The sequence below is a fragment of the Silurus meridionalis genome, chromosome 15 (assembly GCF_014805685.1).
Source record: "Silurus meridionalis isolate SWU-2019-XX chromosome 15, ASM1480568v1, whole genome shotgun sequence".
Lineage (NCBI taxonomy): Eukaryota > Metazoa > Chordata > Actinopteri > Siluriformes > Siluridae > Silurus > Silurus meridionalis.
In genome coordinates this window covers 14590906-14611783 of record NC_060898.1, presented here as the reverse complement: position 1 = coordinate 14611783, position 20878 = coordinate 14590906, and the positions used below count along the sequence as shown (strand labels likewise).

At 43.5% G+C, this 20878-nt stretch overlaps 1 protein-coding gene across 1 annotated transcript in view; it reads right to left on the bottom strand.

Moving 5' to 3' along the window:
- Positions 1 to 20878, bottom strand: part of capn5b (calpain 5b) — a 53460-nt gene that overhangs the window by 23276 nt on the left and 9306 nt on the right. Inside the window, exon 3 of the mRNA XM_046867225.1 lies at positions 5789 to 5920. Coding sequence (XP_046723181.1) covers positions 5789 to 5920 — 132 coding nt within the window. The remainder of the gene's footprint in view (positions 1 to 5788; positions 5921 to 20878) is intronic.

Sequence of the window (20878 nt, the reverse complement as noted above, 5' to 3'; positions counted from 1 at the left end):
TTGCTGAAAGCTGATACTGTCAAGGGAACAAAGCTCTTACTGAAGCAAAGCTTCTTCCAAGCTCAAGTCCTGTATCAGCAACCAGATGGGTGTGGACTAAAAAATGGATTCGGCGGATGTTCGGGGTCTTAAGATATTACAAGTTTCCATCACAGCATACCTTTGTTGAATATAGAGATCTAAAATAGACAGAACTCTACAAATCCAGCCACCTCATATTTATAGGTTCCCTATCTTAAGTACAAACATCACAGCGCTGTACTGAGCAACAAGTCATCTTGGCAGGAAGCATCACCAGGTAGAGGCTGTGTGGGCAGAACAGACATCGATGATCCGTACAGAAAACGTAAAGGAATATGTGTAATGATACAACAGAAAATGCAGGCACGCATTTCTGTCCAACCTGAAGGGACACGTCCAGAAGACAGAGCGAGTCTTTTCTATCCCTTATCAATTCAGCACATTACATTATAACCACCTGCTATTGTGAAGTTGAAGGTAAAGATATTAACATATAAATGTGTTGCTGGAAATGTTGGTGTGGAATAATCCTATATCTGGAAAACATGACTACTATATGCAATAAAACCTGAACAAAAAAATATACGCACTTCCTAAATGTTGGTTGGTGAGTTTCAAAAATCACTTTGAAATGTTACTCTCATCTCATAATTTTTTCTATTCCAGTGATATGGCAGGAGATTATATAACAGACTGTTATTTCTGTCTGACCAATGTCTCTGTCTTCTCTGCTAAAAACTAGTAATTCACTGAATATCCCCAATCTGCCATGAGGCCAATGATGTCAGTCTGCCATTAGTGAGGCCACCAGAGACATGAAGCAAGAATAAAAAATACAAAGTCTAAAACTTTCCCATAGCGAACACCCACTGACTGCTTCAAGCCGCTGACACTAGAGACGCCCATGAAACTTCACAGTTTCAGCAATCATAATTATTTTGTTAAACAAATTTTATATACATTTATTTATTAGTACATAAATGACATATTATCTGCACTCCAAGTCAAAATGAGCTGTTACTATGGAAATGATAAAGCATTAAAACAAGCTTTTGTAACCTCTGGTATGACTTACAGCAGTCAATAGCGTTGTTAAATTATCTGTATTAATCATATTGAAGATTTTTAACGGATATGAGTGCAGAAGACCTAAAATATTTCATTTCATGCTAAATAATAAAACACACTAGTGTCAGTAAGCCAAAGCCAAATCTGAAGCCAAAGTGAATCTTCACTATAGATCAGGGGTGGCCAACCAGTCAGAGACCGAGAACCACATTTTTGACTGTGTTACTGCAAAGAGCCACATCATACACATGGGCACACATGAACATCACCCATCCCTTTCTCTTACACACACACACACACACACACACACACACACACACACCTCTGCTCAGCCAAATTTATTGTAAATGTCACACACCAACATAATGACAGAAATTGACTCCTACAGTTCTAAGACCACAGGCCAGTCATTTTCAACAATGAACATTGTGTGCACTGTCTCACACACACAAACTCTGTTTAACCAAGTCCACAAAAAAAAATATAATAATTTACAATAGCGTTTTTCTTTTACTATGCATGTTACTTAGTGTGACTTTTGCCATTCTTTGCCTTAAACAATCCCCTTCAAATCTGCCTCGTATTCCGTTGTTGCCACTCGAAGCAATTCTTTCACATGGGTGTCAGTCAGAACAGATCGATGGTTTGATTTCACGTGTTTCAGGGTAGAAATCACAGACTTTGTTTGTGGGGGTTTTTATGTGCGTGTACACTTACGGTATTGAGTTCAATACGGTATTTTCGTCAAACGCGCATGTGTGTGAGATGAACATACCGCAGGGGTGGGCAATTAATTTTTACAAGGGGCCACATGAGAAACCTGAATTGTGTCAGAGGGCCACACCAATGATAATATTTTAGGGATGCACCGAAATGAAAATTCGATTCAAATGGCAATGAAATCCATAATTTTTTGTGTTATGCCTTTTGCCTTGGCACCATCACTGGAAAACTTTCCTGCCTTTTCAAAAACGTCCACTACAGACGGAGTGCGCATGCTCGGTTTGACTTTACTTTTCTGCGCCACGTTCTTCTCATATTTGGAATGGCAATAGGGATGTTTGGATTTTAGGTGATAAATTAAACCTGACTTGGAGAAACTCTTTGCAGGTACACCCCCTCTTGAAATTTCAGCATTGCATGTTTTGCAAATCGCTATCTGCACACCGCAGATATGTTGGCTCTTATCCAGATAACCGTGTGCTGGCTGCGCTTTTTTTATTGCGTCATTACAATTGTGTTTCTGCCGTGTTGTTTCGGTGATTTAGGTATTTCCGAAAATTAACCCAGCCATTATGGATACACAAGCCAGTGCACTCTTAGTGCCGGTCCCAAGCCCGGGTAAATGGGGAGGGTTGCGTTAGGAAGGGCATCCAGTGTAAAACGTGCCAAATCAAATATGCGGATCACAAATGAGAATTTCATACCGGATCGGTCGAGGCCCGGGTTAACAACGACCGCCACAGGTATCGTTAGCCGACAGGGTACCGGTGGAAATTGGGCTACTGTTGGCCGAAGGAGGAGAAGGAGAGGAGGAATACGTCTACAGAGACGGCAGGAAAAGGAGCAGTGTAGGAGAGTGGAGGTTCGGGTTGGTACGTTAAATGTTGGTACTATGACGGGTAAAGGGAGAGAGATAGCTGATATGATGGAGAGGAGAAAGGTAGATATGCTGTGTGTTCAGGAGACCAAGTGGAAAGGGAGTAAGGCCAGAAACATTGGAGGTGGATTTAAACTGTTCTATCATGGTGTGGATGGAAGAGAAATGGTGTAGGGGTGATTCTGAAGGAAGAGTACAGTAAGAGTGTAGTGGAGGTGAAGAGAGTTTCTGATAGGGTGATGATCGTGAAGGTGGAAGTTGAAGGGATGATGATAAATGTCATCAGTGCCTATGCTCCACAAGTTGGCTGTGAGATGGAGGAGAAGGAAAGATTCTGGAGTGAATTAGATGAAGTGGTAGATGGTGTACCTAGGAAAGAACGATTGGTGATTGGGGCAGACTTTAATGGGCATGTAGGTGAAGGAACAGAGGTGATGAGGAGGTGATGGGTAGGTATGGTTTTAAGGAGAGGAATGTGGAAGGGCAGATGGTGGTAGATTTTGCTAAAAGGATGGAAATGGCAGTGGTGAACACTTATTTTAAGAAGAAGGAGGATCATAGGGTGGCGTATAAGAGTGGAGGAAGGTGCACACAGGTGGACTATGTGCTATGCAGGAGATGCAACCTGAAGGAGATTGGAGACTGTAAGGTGTTGGCAGGGGACAGTGTAGCTAGACAGCATCGGATGGTGGTCTGTAGGATGGTTTTGGAGGCGAAGAAGAAGAGGAGGAGAGTGAGGAATGAAAGAAGAATAAGATGGTGGAAACTGAAGGAGGAAGAGTGTAGTGTGAGGTTCAGGAAGAGGTCAGACAGGGGCTTGGTGGTGTTGAAGAGGTGTTGGATGATTGGGCAACTACTGCAGGAGTGATGAGGAGGCAGCTAGAAAAGTACTTGGTGTGACATCTGGAAATAGAAAGCAAGACAAGGAGACGTGGTGGTGGAATGAGGAAGTGCAGGAGAGCATAAGGAGAAGAGGTTGGCAAAACAGAAGTGGGATAGACAGAGTGATGAGAAAAGTAGGCAGGAGTACAAGGAGATGCGGTTTAGAGGGATGTGGCGAAAGCCAAGGAAAAGGCATATGAGGAGCTGTATGAGAGGTTGGACACTAAGGAAGGAGAAAAGTTTATACCGATTGGCCAGGCAGAGGGACCGAGCTGGGAAGGATGTACTGCAAGTTAGAGCAGTAAAGGATGGAGAGGAAATGTGTTGACTAGTGAGGAGAGTGTGTTGAGAAGGTGGAGGAGTATTTTGAGCAGCTGATGAATGAGGAAAATCAGAGAGAGAGAAGGTTGGATGATGTGGAGTTGGTGAAGCAGGATGTAGATAGGATTAGTAAGGAGGAAGTGAGAGCAGCGATTAAGAGGATGAAGAGTGGAAAGTCGGTTGGACCAGATGACATACCGGTATGTTTAGGAGAGATGGCAGTGGAGTTTTTAACCAGATTGTTTAACAGGATTTTGGAAGGTGAGAAGATGCCTGAGGAATGGAGAAGAAGTGTGCTGGTACCTATCTTTATGCATAAAGGAGATGTGCTGTCTTGCAGTAACTACAGGGGAATTAAGTTGATCAGTCACACCATGAAGTTATGGAAAAGAGTAGTGGAAGCCAGGCTGAGAGAAGAGGTGACCATCTGTGAGCAACAGTATGGTTTCATGCCAAAGAAGAGCACCACAGATGCCTTATTTTCTTTGAGAATGTTGATGGAGAAGTATAGAGAAGGACAGAAGGAATTGCATTGTGTATTTGTGGATTTAGAGAAGGCGTACGACAGGGTGCCAAGAGAGGAGTTGTGGTATTGTATGAGGAAGTCAGGTGTGTCAGAGAAGTATGTGAGGGTGGTGCAGGACATGTATGAGGACAGTGTGACGGCAGTGAAGTGTGCAGTAGGTACGACAGACTGGTTCAGTTTGAAGGTTGGACTGCATCAAAGATCGGCCCTGAGCCCTTTCCTGTTTGCAGTGGTGATGGACAGGTTGACGGACGAGGTCAGACCGGAGTCTCCCTGGACTATGATGTTTGCGGATAATATTGTGATTTGTGGTGAGAGTAGTGAGCAGGTTGAGAAGAGCCTGGAGAGGTGGAGATATGCGCTGGAAAGAAGGGGAATGAAACTCAGTAGGAGTAAGACAGAATACATGTGTGTGAATGAGAGGGAGGGCAGTGGAGTGATGCGGTTGCAGGGAGAAGAGCTGGAGAAGGTGGAGGAGTTCAGGTACCTGGGGTCAACAGTGCAAAGTAATGGAGAGTGTGTTAGAGAAGTGAAGAAAGAGTGCAGGCAGGGTGGAGTGGGTGGAGAAGAGTGTCAGGAGTGATTTGTGATAGTAGGGTATCTGCAAGAATGAAAGGGAAAGTTTATAGGACTGTGGTGAGACCTGCGATGTTGTATGGATTAGAGACAGTGGCATTGAGTAAAAGACAGGAGGCGGAGCTGGAGGTAGCAGAGCTGAAGATGTTAAGGTTTTCGTTGGGAGTGATGAGGATGGACAAGATTAGAAATGAGTTCATTAGAGGGACAGCGCATGTAGGATGTTTTGGTGACAAGGTGAGGGAGGCAAGATTGAGATGGTTAGGACTTGTGCAGAGGAGAGACATGGATTATATTGGTAGAAGAATGCTGAGGATGGAGCCACCAGGCAGGAGGAAAAGAGGAAGGCCAAGGAGGAGGTTCATGGATGTGGTGAGGGAAGACATGCAGGTAGTTGGTGTGAAAGAGGCAGATGTAGAGGACAGGGTGGTATGGAGACGGATGATCCGCTGTGGCGACCCCTAATGGGAGCAGCTGAAAGAAGAAGAAGGAGGTTTTTTTCCGAAAATTCCCGGTGCATCCCTGTAATTTATGATTGGCCTCATGCCAAGGTCTGATATACCGAAAAGTTTCCCAGTAGGGGCAAGCTCATTTAAGTCTTAAAAATACCGTATTGAACTTAAGCAAAGCGAACACGCACATTAAAAATCAAACACACACAAACTTCGAAAGGAACATAAGAGCCGCATGAAACCAGCCAAAGAGCCGCATGCGGCTCGCGAGCCGCGGGTTGGCCACCCCTGCTATAGATTGTAACCGTTCAAAAATACAGCAAGGCTTAAAACAAAACTTACTTTCTGCCACAGAGACTCGCGTGAAGCCAGGCTGGAACACGCCGCCACAAACCAGCAGTTTCCCAGCTGCCCTTGGTGCAGGTCATGAGCGCTGATCCCATCCACGAACAAATGAGGATCATCGCACAGCTCCTGATTTAGAAAGAGAGAGAGAAGAGAGAGCATGTGAACAGGACACAGGGCGTGAGGAATAGCAGCGATTGAGTAAAGAAAGCGACAAAGACTACTCACAGAAAAGAAGCATTTACAAAAGGAGAAGAAGATAAAATGGATGGCAGAGACCAGCAAGCATTTCTTAGTGTGAGGAGGGAGGAAATTAAAAATAAATTGGAGGTTCAACTTCATTGTCTCCACCGTCACCTGACCATGAAGGTTTACTGAAAGTGTATGTCGGTTCATTCATCCAATTTTCCCTACGTCCGTCACATGACTAGTTTTGACTTAGCAATTGCTATCAAAAAAGATAGGGCCAAGTGCAGCTGTCAAATGATGTATATTATTGCAAAGTAGATTTGTAGAACAATTTCATGATTCTTCATTTCCTTGTGAAAGGTGTAAAGTAACTGGAACTACAGTTTGACTAGATTGTTCCAGTGTTGGAATATTAAATTATTTTGATTAACGATTAATTGGACGATTCTTTTTTCTTTTGATAGATACTGACCACTGCAGCCGGAAACAGCCCAAAAGAGATGCAGTTTTGGAGCTGCTCTAGCCATCACAATGTTGCCCTTGTCAAATTCGCTCAAATCCTTACGCTTGCCCATTTTTTCGCTTGCTGCCCAATATATCCCACCCACTAACAGGTGCTATGATGAAGAAATAATCAGTGTTATTCATTCACCATATCCCACGAAATTTGTGTGCATTTAATTTTCATAGGAACCAATCCTTTAATTACTTCCATTAGCAGTATAACATTTTGGAAAGTGAAGGTCTTGACTGGCTGCATCATTAGCCGGGGGAAACACACCAGGGCTGGGACAGAGACTTTAAAAGAGATAGAGCTGAGCAGAGTGTGAGGATACAGCTCATTTACCCTAACTACTCACCCCCAGGAGGCTCTGCAAATGAAGCTTTTATGGTCAACTCTGAAATCTGGGCATTTGCAAAAGAATACATTGTCCAGTCTGATTATATTACACAAGCAAGCACACTCTGGCAAAAACACGCACGCACGCACACACAGACACACACACATTCCAATATTTGAATCACCTCCCAGATCTCAGCAAGTGCGCCATATGTATCAGCCCCCTTGTTGTGTGTCTCATATCGACCAAAAATACAGACTTCATTTTTCACCACACTCCTGTAGTGTTTGAAGATGAAGCATGGTGATGTCATGGGAAAGCCCACACCCTTATTTTCTGCCTCTTACCAGATGGTTTCACATGGGGTCTTCCTATTTTACACACTCACACAGTCACATTTTAAATTTAAGTTCACGCTGCATGACTCATTTTCCGTTCTGGGCGAACGTGATAGCAGCACATTGGTAGAAAAGGAAGTGATAGCTCAATCATCTCAGCTATATAAATGAGATAAATGTAAGTCGCTTTGGATAAGGGTGTCTGCAAAATGCCGTAAATGTCAATGTAAATAATGGCGTCTTCTTACAGAAATTTAACTTGATTGAAAATACTGTAACTATTAAAAGATTTTAAATAATATTTTTTTATTAAACTACTACCTTAACACTGCTTTTACACTAGGCATTTTATTTCAACTGCCAGCACATGTTTGACTTGGACTCCAAAGGGAAGTGGCTGTTTTAAATAAGCTGATTTTTTCTTAAAATTCTACTATTTTTTTTGGGAAAAAAAACAAACCAAAAAGACAAAATGGCAATTTCCAGAATTTAAAAGATACCCGCCCTTTCCCAGTCTCACAAATCATTAAACCCACTAACAACCACCAACAACCACCAAGAAGAAAGGGAAAAAGAAAAGGGAAAAAAATATATGGAATAAAAATAAATTGAAATGAATCATAATTAATACAAATACAATCAAGCAAAAAGTTAAGTAAAATAAATTCAAATAAATTAAATGATCTTTTTGTAAGCAAACACATAATAATAATTAAAAATGCCAAGGGCAGTGGAAAAAAAAAAAAAAAACAAGGAGAAGAATTTATTTCGAATCTTACTATATCATGATATAATACATAAGTTTTGTTTTAAGTTTTTGTTTAATTTTAGACAATATCTCTGATGTGGACTTTAACATAGATGATGCAGTGTTGGGCCCTTCAAAAGCGGTCGATTTCATTGACCAGGCTTAATAAATAAACTAAACTTGAGCAATTTCTTTTTCCTTTCTGAAAATCATTTGTACTCATCATGTCTGATGGACTTAGGCTAAATGTAATAAAAAAACATCTGAGCACTTTATGGGTTTTACATTGAATTAATGATCAATAGTGCACTTGTGTTTCAGACACTGTTTGAGAAGAGTCGGAAAATGAATGAGAAGAGAGAGACAGTAATTCAGTGATGCTCTCTGATTCCTCATAAAAGCCAGGATATGAATGTATGCTGCATTTTTGTGGGTGTGGGTGTGGGTGTCATTCTCCTAACCACAATGTACAAGATAATGACTCGGTTACAGAACCATGACATCATTTCCTTGCTGAAAGAATAGACAAAAGGCAGATAAAGGACAAAGCTATAGAACTGCATAGATGTAACTAAAGTTATTTTAACAGGTGGAGGTTTGGTGAAACTCATCACATGGTTAAATTTTGATATTTTCTATTATATTCTATCTGTTGTCTGATTATTAGAAGAATCAAAATTAATTTCTGAGTCATTTGTGGAGCATTAAAAAATAATCACTGATTCATTGGTAGCAAAATTGTTTTTAATATTATTTTTAAAAAGAATCTATATTTTAACATGTTAAAATGTCATGATATGCTATTGCCTGTTTCATTGAGTTTGTTTCTAGTTTGCTATATTATTCATTAATACATTTTAATCTATGGAAGGCTGCTTATAAATATAGAATATAGAGTAAAGTCTTCCTAGAAGAGTAAAGGCTGTTAGAGCTGTTGTAGGAGTCCAAACTCTGGTACAGTATGCCCACAAACCTTCGGCCAAAAGATTTATCTTTGTCCTGAGCAGTGTATCTTCCCATGAAAAGAAAGTCTCTTTGTTTTCTGGGTATTCAGATTCAGGGCCAGTAGGAGAATAGAACAACCAATCAAACACTATTTTAAGAAAGGAGTCAACTATTTGTCATTTCCACATCACTATATTTTTCAGGTATGTGATCACGGCAGTTAAATGGTGATTAAACACAAATAAACTTTAATTAACAGCCTTACACAGGCTGAAATCTTTAGTTTACTGGTAAACAAAAAGCAACAAATCTGCAAAACAAAGAAACATGTACAGTATATCAATGTGCTTGTCAGATCTGCTGAAATTACTGATTCTCTAAATAAGATCTTTAGGTTACTTACGTAACCCCGGTTCTCTGATAACATGAGTGAGGTATCTCACTATGGGGAATCGCCTCGGGCATGACCAATCCTGGAAGCATCAATCACACCACGTCTGTCGGCTGACAGACCAATCACGACAGTGATGCGGGAGTCCCGCCTCCCTATATACACCGCTGCTGGAGGTCCCTGCCTCATTCTCACATATCTCTTCTCCGTGCACTGCAAGGAGGGAAGTGTGGTGAGATACCTCACTCATGTTATCAGAGAACCGGGGTTACGTAAGTAACCTAAAGTTCTCTTTCAAACATTCGTTCGGTATCTCACTATGGAATATAGACAACTTCCGTATTGCAGATATGCTGTCCGAAGCAGGTGTCAACCAACTCAGTGATGTGATAAAAAGAGATAATCCCTCTCACTGAAGAGAGTGGAAAAGTGAGAGAAATGACAAACATCCGAACCACGATGTTTCCATCACCCGTTGTCATTCCCTTACGCATACACGTATACATGACTAAATGTATATATATATATATATATATATATATATATATATATATATATATATATATATATATATATATATATATATATATATGTATATATAATCATACCTACAATATATACACAAATATATATTACACACTCAGGACCGAATGAGCCAGCGAAGGCTCCGTGACATCCAGCCTATAAAAACGGACAAAAGTGTGCGGCGAAGCCCAGCATGCGGCCGCACAGATGTCCTGAATCGAAACACCCTTAAAAAGCGCCCACGAAGTGGCCAAGCCTCGGGTACTATGAGCCCTCAGTCCTTCCGGAGGGTTGAGACCCACGCTATTATAACACATTATAATAGCCTCCACGAGCCAATGGGACAGGCGCTGTTGGAAAACGGGACTTCCCTTACGGGAAACGACCCATGAAACAAACAGCTGATTACTCCGTCTCAAACCCTTCGTCCTGTCAACATAGTGACGTAACGCACGGACAGGACACAGACAGTGAAGTCGCTCCTCCTCCGCTGAGGAAAAAGGAGGCGGATGAAAAGCCACCAAATCCACCTGTCTGCAGGCGAAAGCTGACTCGCTCACCTTAGGGATTAGTCTTGAGAGCCACTCGCGAGAAATCCGAAGCAAACCGCATACAGGAGTTATGAACTGACAAAGCATGAAGTTCACTAACCCGCTTCGTGGTAGAAAGAGCCAATAACAAAGCGACCTCCAGCGACAGGAGCTTTAAATCAATACTCCCTATCGGCTCAAAAGGAGACCGAGAGAGCGCACTCAGGACCACTGACAGATCCCATGGCGGAACCAGCGGCTTTGAGAACGTGCTCAGACGCCGCGCTCCCTTCATAAACCTGCACACGAGCGGGTGATGACCGATAGTATTACCGTCAAACCCTACGTGGCATGCAGAAACAGCGGCGAGATAAACCTTAACGGTTGAAAAAGCCCTGCCCTTATCCAAAAGTTCTTGCAAAAAGCACAACACATCTGCAACAGAACAGTGAAAAGGGATGATATGTCTCTGAGCACACCAAAGTTCAAACACACTCCATTTCCTATCATATGCAGAGCGCGTCGAAGCTGCTCTCGCATTCTGAATCGTCTCAATCACCCTCGGAGGCAAACCAGCGACACTGAGATTCATCCTCTCACGAGCCAGGCCCAGAGAGCTACTCTGTCCGGTGCCGGGTGAAAAATCTCTCCGCGCTTGCGAGAGGAGATCCCTGCGCAACGGGAGAGGCCAGGGTCGATCGTGCAGGAGTTGGAAAATCTCCGTCAGCCACACTTTCCCTGGCCAGTTCGGAGCGATTAGTATGACAGAGTGACTGCCTTCTCTTACTCTTTGTAGAGTCGGCACGATCAAACTTAGAGGAGGAAATGCGTAAAGCAGAACGTTTGGCCACGGGTGGGCTAACGCATCCACACCCATAGGTGCACCGTTTCTCGCCAGAGAAAAGAACAGAGGGCAATGAGTGTTTTCGTGTGAGGCGAAGAGATCTACGGCGGCCCGGCCGAATCTCTCCCATAACAGGTTCACCACCTGAGGATGGAGAGACCACTCCCCGTACAGGGGATTTCCCCTGGACAAGAGATCTGCCCCCGCATTCAACATTCCCGGCACATGAGTCGCTCGCAGCAACAGGAAATGCCCCATGCCCCACACCACGAGATCTCGCTAGATGGTGAAGTCGAGGAGAGCGTGTTCCGCCCTGGCGATTTATGTACACCACCGCCGTCGTGTTGTCTGATCTGACCAATACGTGGTGACTCCGAAGAAACTGCACGAAATGCTTCAAAGCTAGAAACACCGTTAACAGCTCCAGAAAGTTTATGTGCGCACCGGCGAAACGGGCCATTTCCCTTTCGCTATCCTGCCTTCGCACACCGCACCCCAACCTGCGAGTGACGCATCTGTCGTCACTACTTTCCTTAGGGAAACAGCCCCCAGCGGGGTTCCCGACTCGAGAAAATCGCGACTTCTCCAGTGATGGAGGCGGCGTAAGCACAGTGACGCCACCATCACTTTGCGATTGAGGTGGCGCTCGGACATAAGCGCTGTGCAGTAACCCAGCATTGAAACTCTCTCATTCGCAACAGTCCCAACGGTATGACAGACACCGCTGAAGCCATCAGCCCCAGCAGGCGTAAACAGAGTCTGAATGGAACTTTCCTTCCTCTCTGGAAAAGAGAGAGACAACTGCGAATCGACCTGACGCGCTCTTCTGATAGAAAAGCCTGATACAGGTCTGAGTTCAATCTGAGACCCAGGTATATTATTTCCTGTGTGGGCACCAAGCAGCTCTTTGTCTCGTTTATCCTGAAACCCAAGCCAGTCAGGTGAGACAGACACACACTCGTATCCACCTCCGCTTGCTGCCGTGACGGAGCGCAGAGGAGGAGATCGTCCAAATACGCTGACACTCTGAGACCCGATGCTCTCAGCGGTGACAGTTCAGCTTCGACACATTTGGTAAAGATCCGCGGAGCTAGAGCCAGCCCGAACGGAACCGCCGAATATTCGTAGGCTGTGCCCTGATAGGCAAAGCGTAGGAATTTTCTGTGTGCCAGATAAATGCTTATGTGGTAATACGCGTCCTTCAGATCCACTGACGTAAACCAGTCTCTGGGACGAATAACACTGTACAAAGCTTTCAAAGTGAGCATCTTGAACTTGTACTTTCTGAGGTGTTTGTTGAGGTTCCGTAAATCCAGAATGGGACGGAGACCCCCCCCCCTTTCTTGGAAACGACAAAGTACCGGGAGTAAAAGCCGAGCTGGCTGTCCTCTCGTGGCACCGATCGAATTACCCCTTTGCTCAGTAAGGAGGTTATTTCGTCCTCCAAAACCTGAGCAGATTCGCCCTCTGCTGTCGACCAAATCAAGCCGCTGAAAAGCGGTGGTCTCACGGCAAATTGCAGGCGATATCCCCGCTGTATTGTGGAATACACCCAATGACGAACTGCGCATGCGCGCCAACTCTCCGCGCGAGCAGAGAGCGGGCCTCTGTGGCTCTCGCTGACAGACGCCGCGGTGGCACCATCTGGCGGCGGAGCCGGGGGTTGCAACTCTGGTTCGAGTTTTATTATTGTGTGTGTGGATTTTTTCACTTTTCTCTTTATCACACACGTCTGTACCCTCGGCCCACTGCCTGGATGCACAGAACAAATCTTAATACATTTTGACGAACATGGAACATTCTGCTCTCTCTCTTGCATAACCCCGCGGGCGGAGAGGGGAGAAGTAACTTTCCGGGCACTGGGGGAACTGGTGCCAACACTCCAACCGGAGAAATTTTGTTCGTCGAACACAGTCTTTAAAACTCTCCCCAACGCCTTTTCGCTGGAGGGGGAGGACAAGACTCCTGAGATGAGTCGAGGGGTGCTACAGAAACTCAGAGAGTGCTGCCACCTCTCTTTTGACCCAAAATCAGACCACAGGCTAGGTCGCCCGCCTTTTCTTCCCTCCCTGAGGGTCCGCTGGGCGATGCCTAGCAGCTGCCGCTGCAAAAGAGGTCTTGTTCCTGGGCTGGGGCTGTTTCTGGCGAGCCTGCCCGCGCATTGACTGCTGGGGTGGGGGTTGCCTAGGAGCCCTGAAACCAGGCTGTCTCTCTCTGGATGCAGGGGAGAAATATGAACGTGCGGGTTGGGGAGGGCGAGCAGGAGGCTTTCTTGGGAGGCATGCCTCAAAAGCTTTACCATCCTTCTTGCGAAGGTCGCATTGCTGGCGCATATTCGCCACCGCAGCCCCGAAAAGGGCTTTTGGCTCTATCGGGCATCAAGGAACTCCACCTTCTCCTCTCCGATAAGCCCGTCAAACCCAACCACAGGGCCCTTTCGCCTACCACAGCAAGGCCCATGCTGCGGCCGCAGCTCTGGACCGCTCCCCTAGAGGAACGTAGGTTGAGATCTGCAATGACGCAGATTTCTTCCCACAAGGTAGAATCTGGAGACCCAGCATCAATCTGCCTCCCCATCTCTTCCATGAGCACTGCCTGGTAAGCCGTGAGCATGGAGGTGGCATTCAGAGCTCTAACCGCCAGGGCCGAGGAGCGGTAGATCTTCTGAAAAAGGGAGGCGGACAGCCTTTCTGTACGTCCTGGCAGAGAAGGGGAGGAGGAGGATAGAGCAGCTCGTCGATTTGGGTGGAGGTGGCTAGCCACCGACAGCTCTGAGGGGGTATTCAGTTGAACATCCCCAAAGCCTCCATATCGTGCACCTCCAGTCTAGAGAAACCCTTAACGGGCACTCTATGCGAGAAGGGTTTGTCCCAAAAAGTGCGCGATGGCAGCCTCTTCCCGTCATATAAATCCCTCTCAGCGTCGGAATGCACCTGCTGAGACGGCCATTCGATGGAAAGTTTTTTGGCCTCTCTCCTAAACACCTCCACGAGGTCCAGCTCACCTGGCATGAGGGAAGGGCCTGTAGCACTTCCAGGACTGGAGAGAAGATCAGGAGGGAGGATAGCATCCTCCTCATCATCCTCCAAATCCTCCTCCAAAAAATGAGCGACCTCATCATCTTCCTCTTCCACACCCTTGTTATCCAGCAGAGAAAGTGATACGAAGAGTGAAGGAAGGACAGGAGAAACCTCGTCCATAATCTCTCCCCAGCTGCACTGTGCTTGCGAAGCAGCGGAGAGAGACACGGGTCTCCCTTAATCGCGGCCGTGACTCGCAGACGGCGCTGTCGAACCCTTGACGGGAAAAGAGCGCAGTGCGGGCAGCACTCGGGGTTAGCGAGCACGGTTTGAGCGTGCCGAACTCCTAAGCACACGATGCACAGGGGATGAGAGTCTTTTGCCGAGATCGTAGACCCGCATGCACACGGTCGGGATTGAACTTTCCCCGCCGTGCACTCGGATGAACTCGCAGCCGCCATAACGGAGGTGCAATCACCGAAAAAAAAGGAAAACAACGAGATCACCACGACGTGCTTCTCGAAAACGGGTCTCGAACAATAATGTTAATACTCGCTTGACGCGATGTGAAAAGAAAAAACTGCAGAAGGGAATATCCGCTTTGACAGTGGATATTCTCCCCAAGAAGCAGCCGCGCTCGTAGACGTACCTTAACGGCCTGTCTGTGAACAGTTAAACGACCGCCCCCAGAGGATTTGCTGAGGATAGCTTCCTAAAAGGATCTTCACGGGGAAGAGAACGAGAATGAGGCAGGGACCGCCAGCAGCGGTGTATATAGGGAGGCGGGACTCCCGCATCACTGTCGTGATTGGTCTGTCAGCCGACAGACGTGGTGTGATTGATGCTTCCAGGATTGGTCACGCCCGAGGCGATTCCCCATAGTGAGATACCGAACGAATGTTTGAAAGAGAACTAACTCAGTCTCAATGACCAGGTTTGTCTGAATGGGGGATGCAGTCTACTGCAGAGTCTGGGTGCTTTTTCCACATTGATGATGACCTGGAACATGACCTGGATGACCACATGAGCTTCGACCTGAGTAGCATCTGAGAACAGGCTAGGATCAGCCTCTTATAAAGCTGGCTGAGTAAGATTGGATAGTGACATGCAAACGATGTCAGCAAATGTGCTCATGTAAAAAGGATTTAATTTTCATTTAGTTCAAAAGACAACAGAAATAATAACAGGGGTTAAAAATAAATGAATAAATACGTAAAAATAGAATTCCTAGTAGTAACTGAATGCAGTCAAGTGCAGGATTATTGGCTTCATCGACTTTAAAATATTGTATTTCCAGGCCAAAGTACACTTCGCCTGTTTACTTGCCCACAACGACAATAATCAATGGAATAGTTCAATAACGCCTCCTCCGCCTTCTAAACCAGACTCTCTCTCACATACAGTATGTACACAGAACTTCTTCTTGAATTCTATTCGCTGATGAACTGCTGTGCTCCAGGAGCTGTTGCTAGGCCATTTTCTGAGTGCTGAGAAAGAAAGCCAAACCAATCGATGTTCCATTTTAACCCTGCCTTCAGTGGTTCTAGCTGGCAGTACTGCAGCAAAAATGTCTTGTGTCTTACTTTTCCTTTGTGTTGCTGGATAAATGACTGAAGGGGCCATTTTTTTATATATGTGCAGATGTAATTCTCCTGAGAATGACAGCAGAATGCTGACATCAGCCCCACTCCTGTCTGTCCGATTAAAGGGATAAAAACACAGGATGGTTATCTGAATTGGCGTGTAGTCTGGCGGGATTGTTAGATTTTGATATAATACATACACATTGACCATCAATTTAGCTTAGTAACTTCAGGCAGCTTAGCATCTCGTGCTACTACATTGTTAACAACTTCTGCCTATCTGTAAAACGATAATTTCTCCAAATGTTTGTCTTTTTTTTTTCCTTTTTTTTTTGGTGAGGCACAGCAACAAAATTGTCATAATTGCTGCTTGTGATGTAAGAGATTCACGAACGTCTGTAGCAATTATATTTGCCAAATAGTTGTCTTTGCTCTTAACTATAAGCAACAGACCTACTTAATAATTAACACAAAATATTTTTAACAAAGATTGGTGCCATGCATTAAAATAAGTGGACAAAAGTTAAGGATATTGTTTTGTATTTTATTTTTATTTTTTGCTATTTCTGTTCTTACAACCATCTCTCTGGCTGCACAGTGCACTTTCTATTTGTTATAGTTTTTCTATTATAAAAGTAGCTCAAATTACAATGTTTTTTTGTAACAATGCTACAAAAATGTATATTATATAAGTAGCCACAAGTTTGTTAAGCAAAGCAATTAAATGTAAAGCAAATAAAAATATTAAGTGCAGCCAAATATTAATGAGGCATGAATCAAGTTTCTGCAGCTCATCAATTTAACACAAAATGCTACAGAACTTTACATGCACAATTTATTTTGTCAACGGGAAAAAATTAATCAATTTGGGTTGAGCAGTTATCGGAAAAAAACTTTGGGGTGGTAACATTATCTCCTCGAACTGATTCACACCATTCTGTTCATTATTTTTCTACAACTTGAGTGCTCTCTTTGTTATTATGCAGAAAGTAAGCTTATGACAAGAGCTGTAGATTACAGGATAAAAAACTAGTCCCATTTTATATGGACACACTTTCAGTAAAGTTCCTAAAAGTTTCCACAATGAAAACAACAGAAAATGACAGGCTGAGCATATGAACTGGATGCGTGGCTGGAAAGACAAAAGGAGTAGGCCTTCATTGTATTTGCTTGTCATGCACTGCTCCAATCAACAGAGAGAAGAAAGAGACAGATAGAGGGGGGGGGGTTGGTGGAGACAAACGAGGGCTGGTGAGATTAGTTTGGGAGCTAAAGGCACTAAACATGATTTGTAGACACTTTATAAGGGCCAAACATTGACTCCACTTCACTAACTCACAGAGGAAATAAAAGAACTCAAATGAGCACAAAAAAACGTACTGTAATTTCCGGTCTATAACGCGCACCTTTATATAAGACGCACCCACTATGTTTGACAAATATTTTTCTTTTTAACATAAATAAGTTATAAGTTATCTGTTACATCACTGTCCCGATTTATCATACCACATATATGCTGCTACGTTTGCCAGCCACGCAAAAAGTAAAATATTTTAAAATTTTGTCGTACTGCCATTGTCATAAATGAAAAAACCTAAGTCAAACCATTATAACTGGGAATACCTGTACTGTAAAAAAAACAGTATTATTAAAATGCTCACTAGATGTCGACTGATTGATGAGCCGGCCAATTAATCGAGCCATTTTTGGGCATTTTTTAATTATTCGGCTTACCCACTGAGCTATCAATTCTCCAGAGGGAATGCTTACCCGTAGCCCATGTATACCATTTTATCTGGAGCCAACTGATTTATACACATAAGAAAACTGCATTACATCATGTACCACCTTTTTTGACTGATTCCTCCTATGTTCTTTGCACTTAGGCTGTAGCATAATTGTGCTGCAGAGCTGTAAAAAAGCAGCCATGCTGTCAGGGTTCGTTTCAGAAGTGATAAATAATAATGGGTCTGCAGAAGCAGCAGTTTGGGGGCGCTGAAGCAGAACAATTCTTTTGGGCCCTCTGTGTGTATGTGTGTGTGTTAAGTTTCAGTTATTTTTAATAAATGTTTGCAAAATTTACTACAAATTCTAGCTAGCTGACTAAAAAGGTAACTTGACATAACTTGACTTCTAGTTAAAATCCACACATGAAAAAAAAAAAATTATTATTAGCATATTAGCTGGTGAATAAATGTTTGCAGTATTGTGATCCTGCTAAATGCTCGCTAGCTAAAGGTGAAAACCTGACAGGATTTCTTAGTCATATTCATAATTGTTAAGAGTTGTTCATACTGGGAAAAGCTTTATTTTAGGGGTGATAAATAATGATTAGGCTGCAGAAGAGCATCCCTGTGGGGCACCGTGAGTACTCCACGTGTGTGTTTTGTGAGAGAGATTCCAGAGCAGGCAGCGTTCCAGGACAGACGGAGTGAGATTGAAGGATGATTGACTTTGACAGTTCAGACACGATGCCTGCCCCTGGGTGTTGTAGGCAGAGGAGAACGATCTGCATTTACAGTTCTTTCGCTGTTAGCTGCAGGGTCATTAATGTACACATGCATTCTTTATAGGCTGCTAGTATATTATTTAGACTTGATAATAATTGGTAATAATCGATAATGAAATTCTTTGTCAACAAATGCCATTATTGATTAGTTGGGTTAGCGTGATAGTAAGATAACACAGAAGATTGGGAAAATGGCGGACAGTACAGGGTCAACTAGCAGCAGGAGAAATTGAGTCGCAAGTCATCCAAGGCATGGGAGCATTTTATATTAAACGCAACTAAAATGCAAAGAAAACTGTATTTGGAAGTGGAGCTTGTGTGGGAGGGAAGTACTACAGTGATGCACGAGCACATGAAAAGAAACCACAATGGTGTTGAGAAACATCAGCATGGTGAGCAAAAACTGTATAATACTCATAATGTGAAAATGGTATAGTTTAAAGAAGTGCTATTGTGTAAACTATTTGTTTGCTAACTTCGGGACAATCACACTGGATCTGTTCTTCCGTGACTCAAGAGCATCAGGTTGTGCGATCAACTTGATGATATCAATTAAAACGGTGCAAACAAAAATTAATCTAAAAGCAACAAATAACAGCAGCAGTAAACAATTACATTTTTAGCCACTGTTGTGGTTTTCAGCAAATTATTATGCATTTGTACACCAATGCATATTTTATTCTTTTTTTTCTTAAGCCTCTTAGCTTGCTGCGTTTCTCCATTCCATTCTCTTTTTATAGCATTTGTCTACAACAGTAACTTATCTAACATGATGTTCTGTGGCTTTACTACATTCAAATGCTCGTTTTAAATGTTTGTATAATAAATGTATGGATATATAATTTAATTATTATAAAAAAGTAAATGTGCTATATATTCTAAATGCTTATATCTTCACGGATGAACAGAATATATGTGTATTTTTTATTTTTTTATTTTCAAAACAATGTTGTATTATATTTTATATAATTTTTTTTTAAACCATGGTTGTCAACTTGCCATCTGCAAAATACAATACAAATGTTGATTTACACGAATTGCTTCACCTTGCATGCTCAAATGCTGTTTTTGTGGGTTTTTATTTGTTTTTTTTTTACAGAAAGAAACAACCAAGCATGAGTGAATTTTGTTCAAAGGAGAAATCCGCCATGCACTCCTCAACAAGCAGCCACTATAAGCTTTAAAATGTCAACATTAAAGATAGTTAAACTCTAAAGATAATTAATGTCAGGGAACCACCAGCAACGCCTCCATGAATGAGGTGTTCAGACAGTTTCTCTACCGTTTCATGATCGTTTACATAGATGACATCCTCATCTTCTCCCGAGACCCGATCGAACACCATGGCGGAGGGGAGGAGGAGACAAACTTTCCTCCTGGCCCAGGCACGCTACTGGTCACCCTGCCTATCCCGCAGTGGCCGTGGTCACACCTGGGGAATGATATCATTACGGTCCTGCCCAACTCGGACAGTTACACCTGCTTGCTCTTGGCTGTGGACCGCTTCTCAAAGGCGTGCAACCTGGTACCCCTCCGTGGCCTGCCCACAGCCCTAGAGACTGCAGAGGGGCTGTTTAATTCCAGTCTTTCGGGACTTAGGCCTCCCTGTCCGACCGGGGACCCCAGTTTACATCCCATGTGTGGAAGGCGTTCTTCCAGCTCCTAGGGGTCACAGTTAACCTATCATCTGGATATCACTCTCAGACCAACGGACAGACCGACATAGGGGTGCCAACCTGAAATACCTCGTGGACTGGGTGGGGTACGGACTCGAGGAACGCTCTTAGGTCGCCAGACGAGACATGTTTGACCCAGCTCTCCTGGAAGAGTTTCACGCCAACCACCCCAACCCCCAGGCGCCAAGTTAGGGTGTCGAGAGCCGCCCCTGGAGGACCAGCCACGCCTCCCCCCTGCACTCAGCACACTTGCAGCGCCTCACCTTCATACTAAACACCTTCACCTGTCTCCAATCTATGCTCTCCTTTATAAGGCCCCCGTTCTCACTCATCCACCGTGCCATCTACAGTTCATACTAGCAATCATCCCTGGACTTCACATGTTTCGGATTATACCTGTTTTCCAGTTTGTGCTTCTCCCTAAGCTTCTGTCTGTGTACTACTGCAAAATAAACGCACTGACGGTATTCTGGTCTCCGACTCTTAATCCAAGTGTGACAGTTAAACTGCTTTTGCATTTTTTTTTTTTTACAACTTTATACATAAATACCATGAATTTGAGTTTTATTTAGTTATGATAAGCCAAATAAGGGGGGAATAACAAAATAATCGTAAAATGCAGCCCTAGACTTGCTTCTTTGTTTTAATAAAAAAACTATTAAACTGAATAAAATCTGGGGTTATTTTACAATTGACTACAACTTGACAGAATGTCTGGTTTTGGTATCATGTTAATAAATATTTGTAATATATGCTATAAACTTGCTTACTAGCTAATGTGGGCAAACTGAAATTCTGAGAGGATGTTAATTAATATTTGTAATATTTGTAGCTAATCATAACTAAATTAACATAACATAAACTAAAATAATAAGCAACATGACAGGAGTTCTGAAAGGATTTAAGTCATGATAATAAATGTTTGTAACATTTACTTCTAACCCACT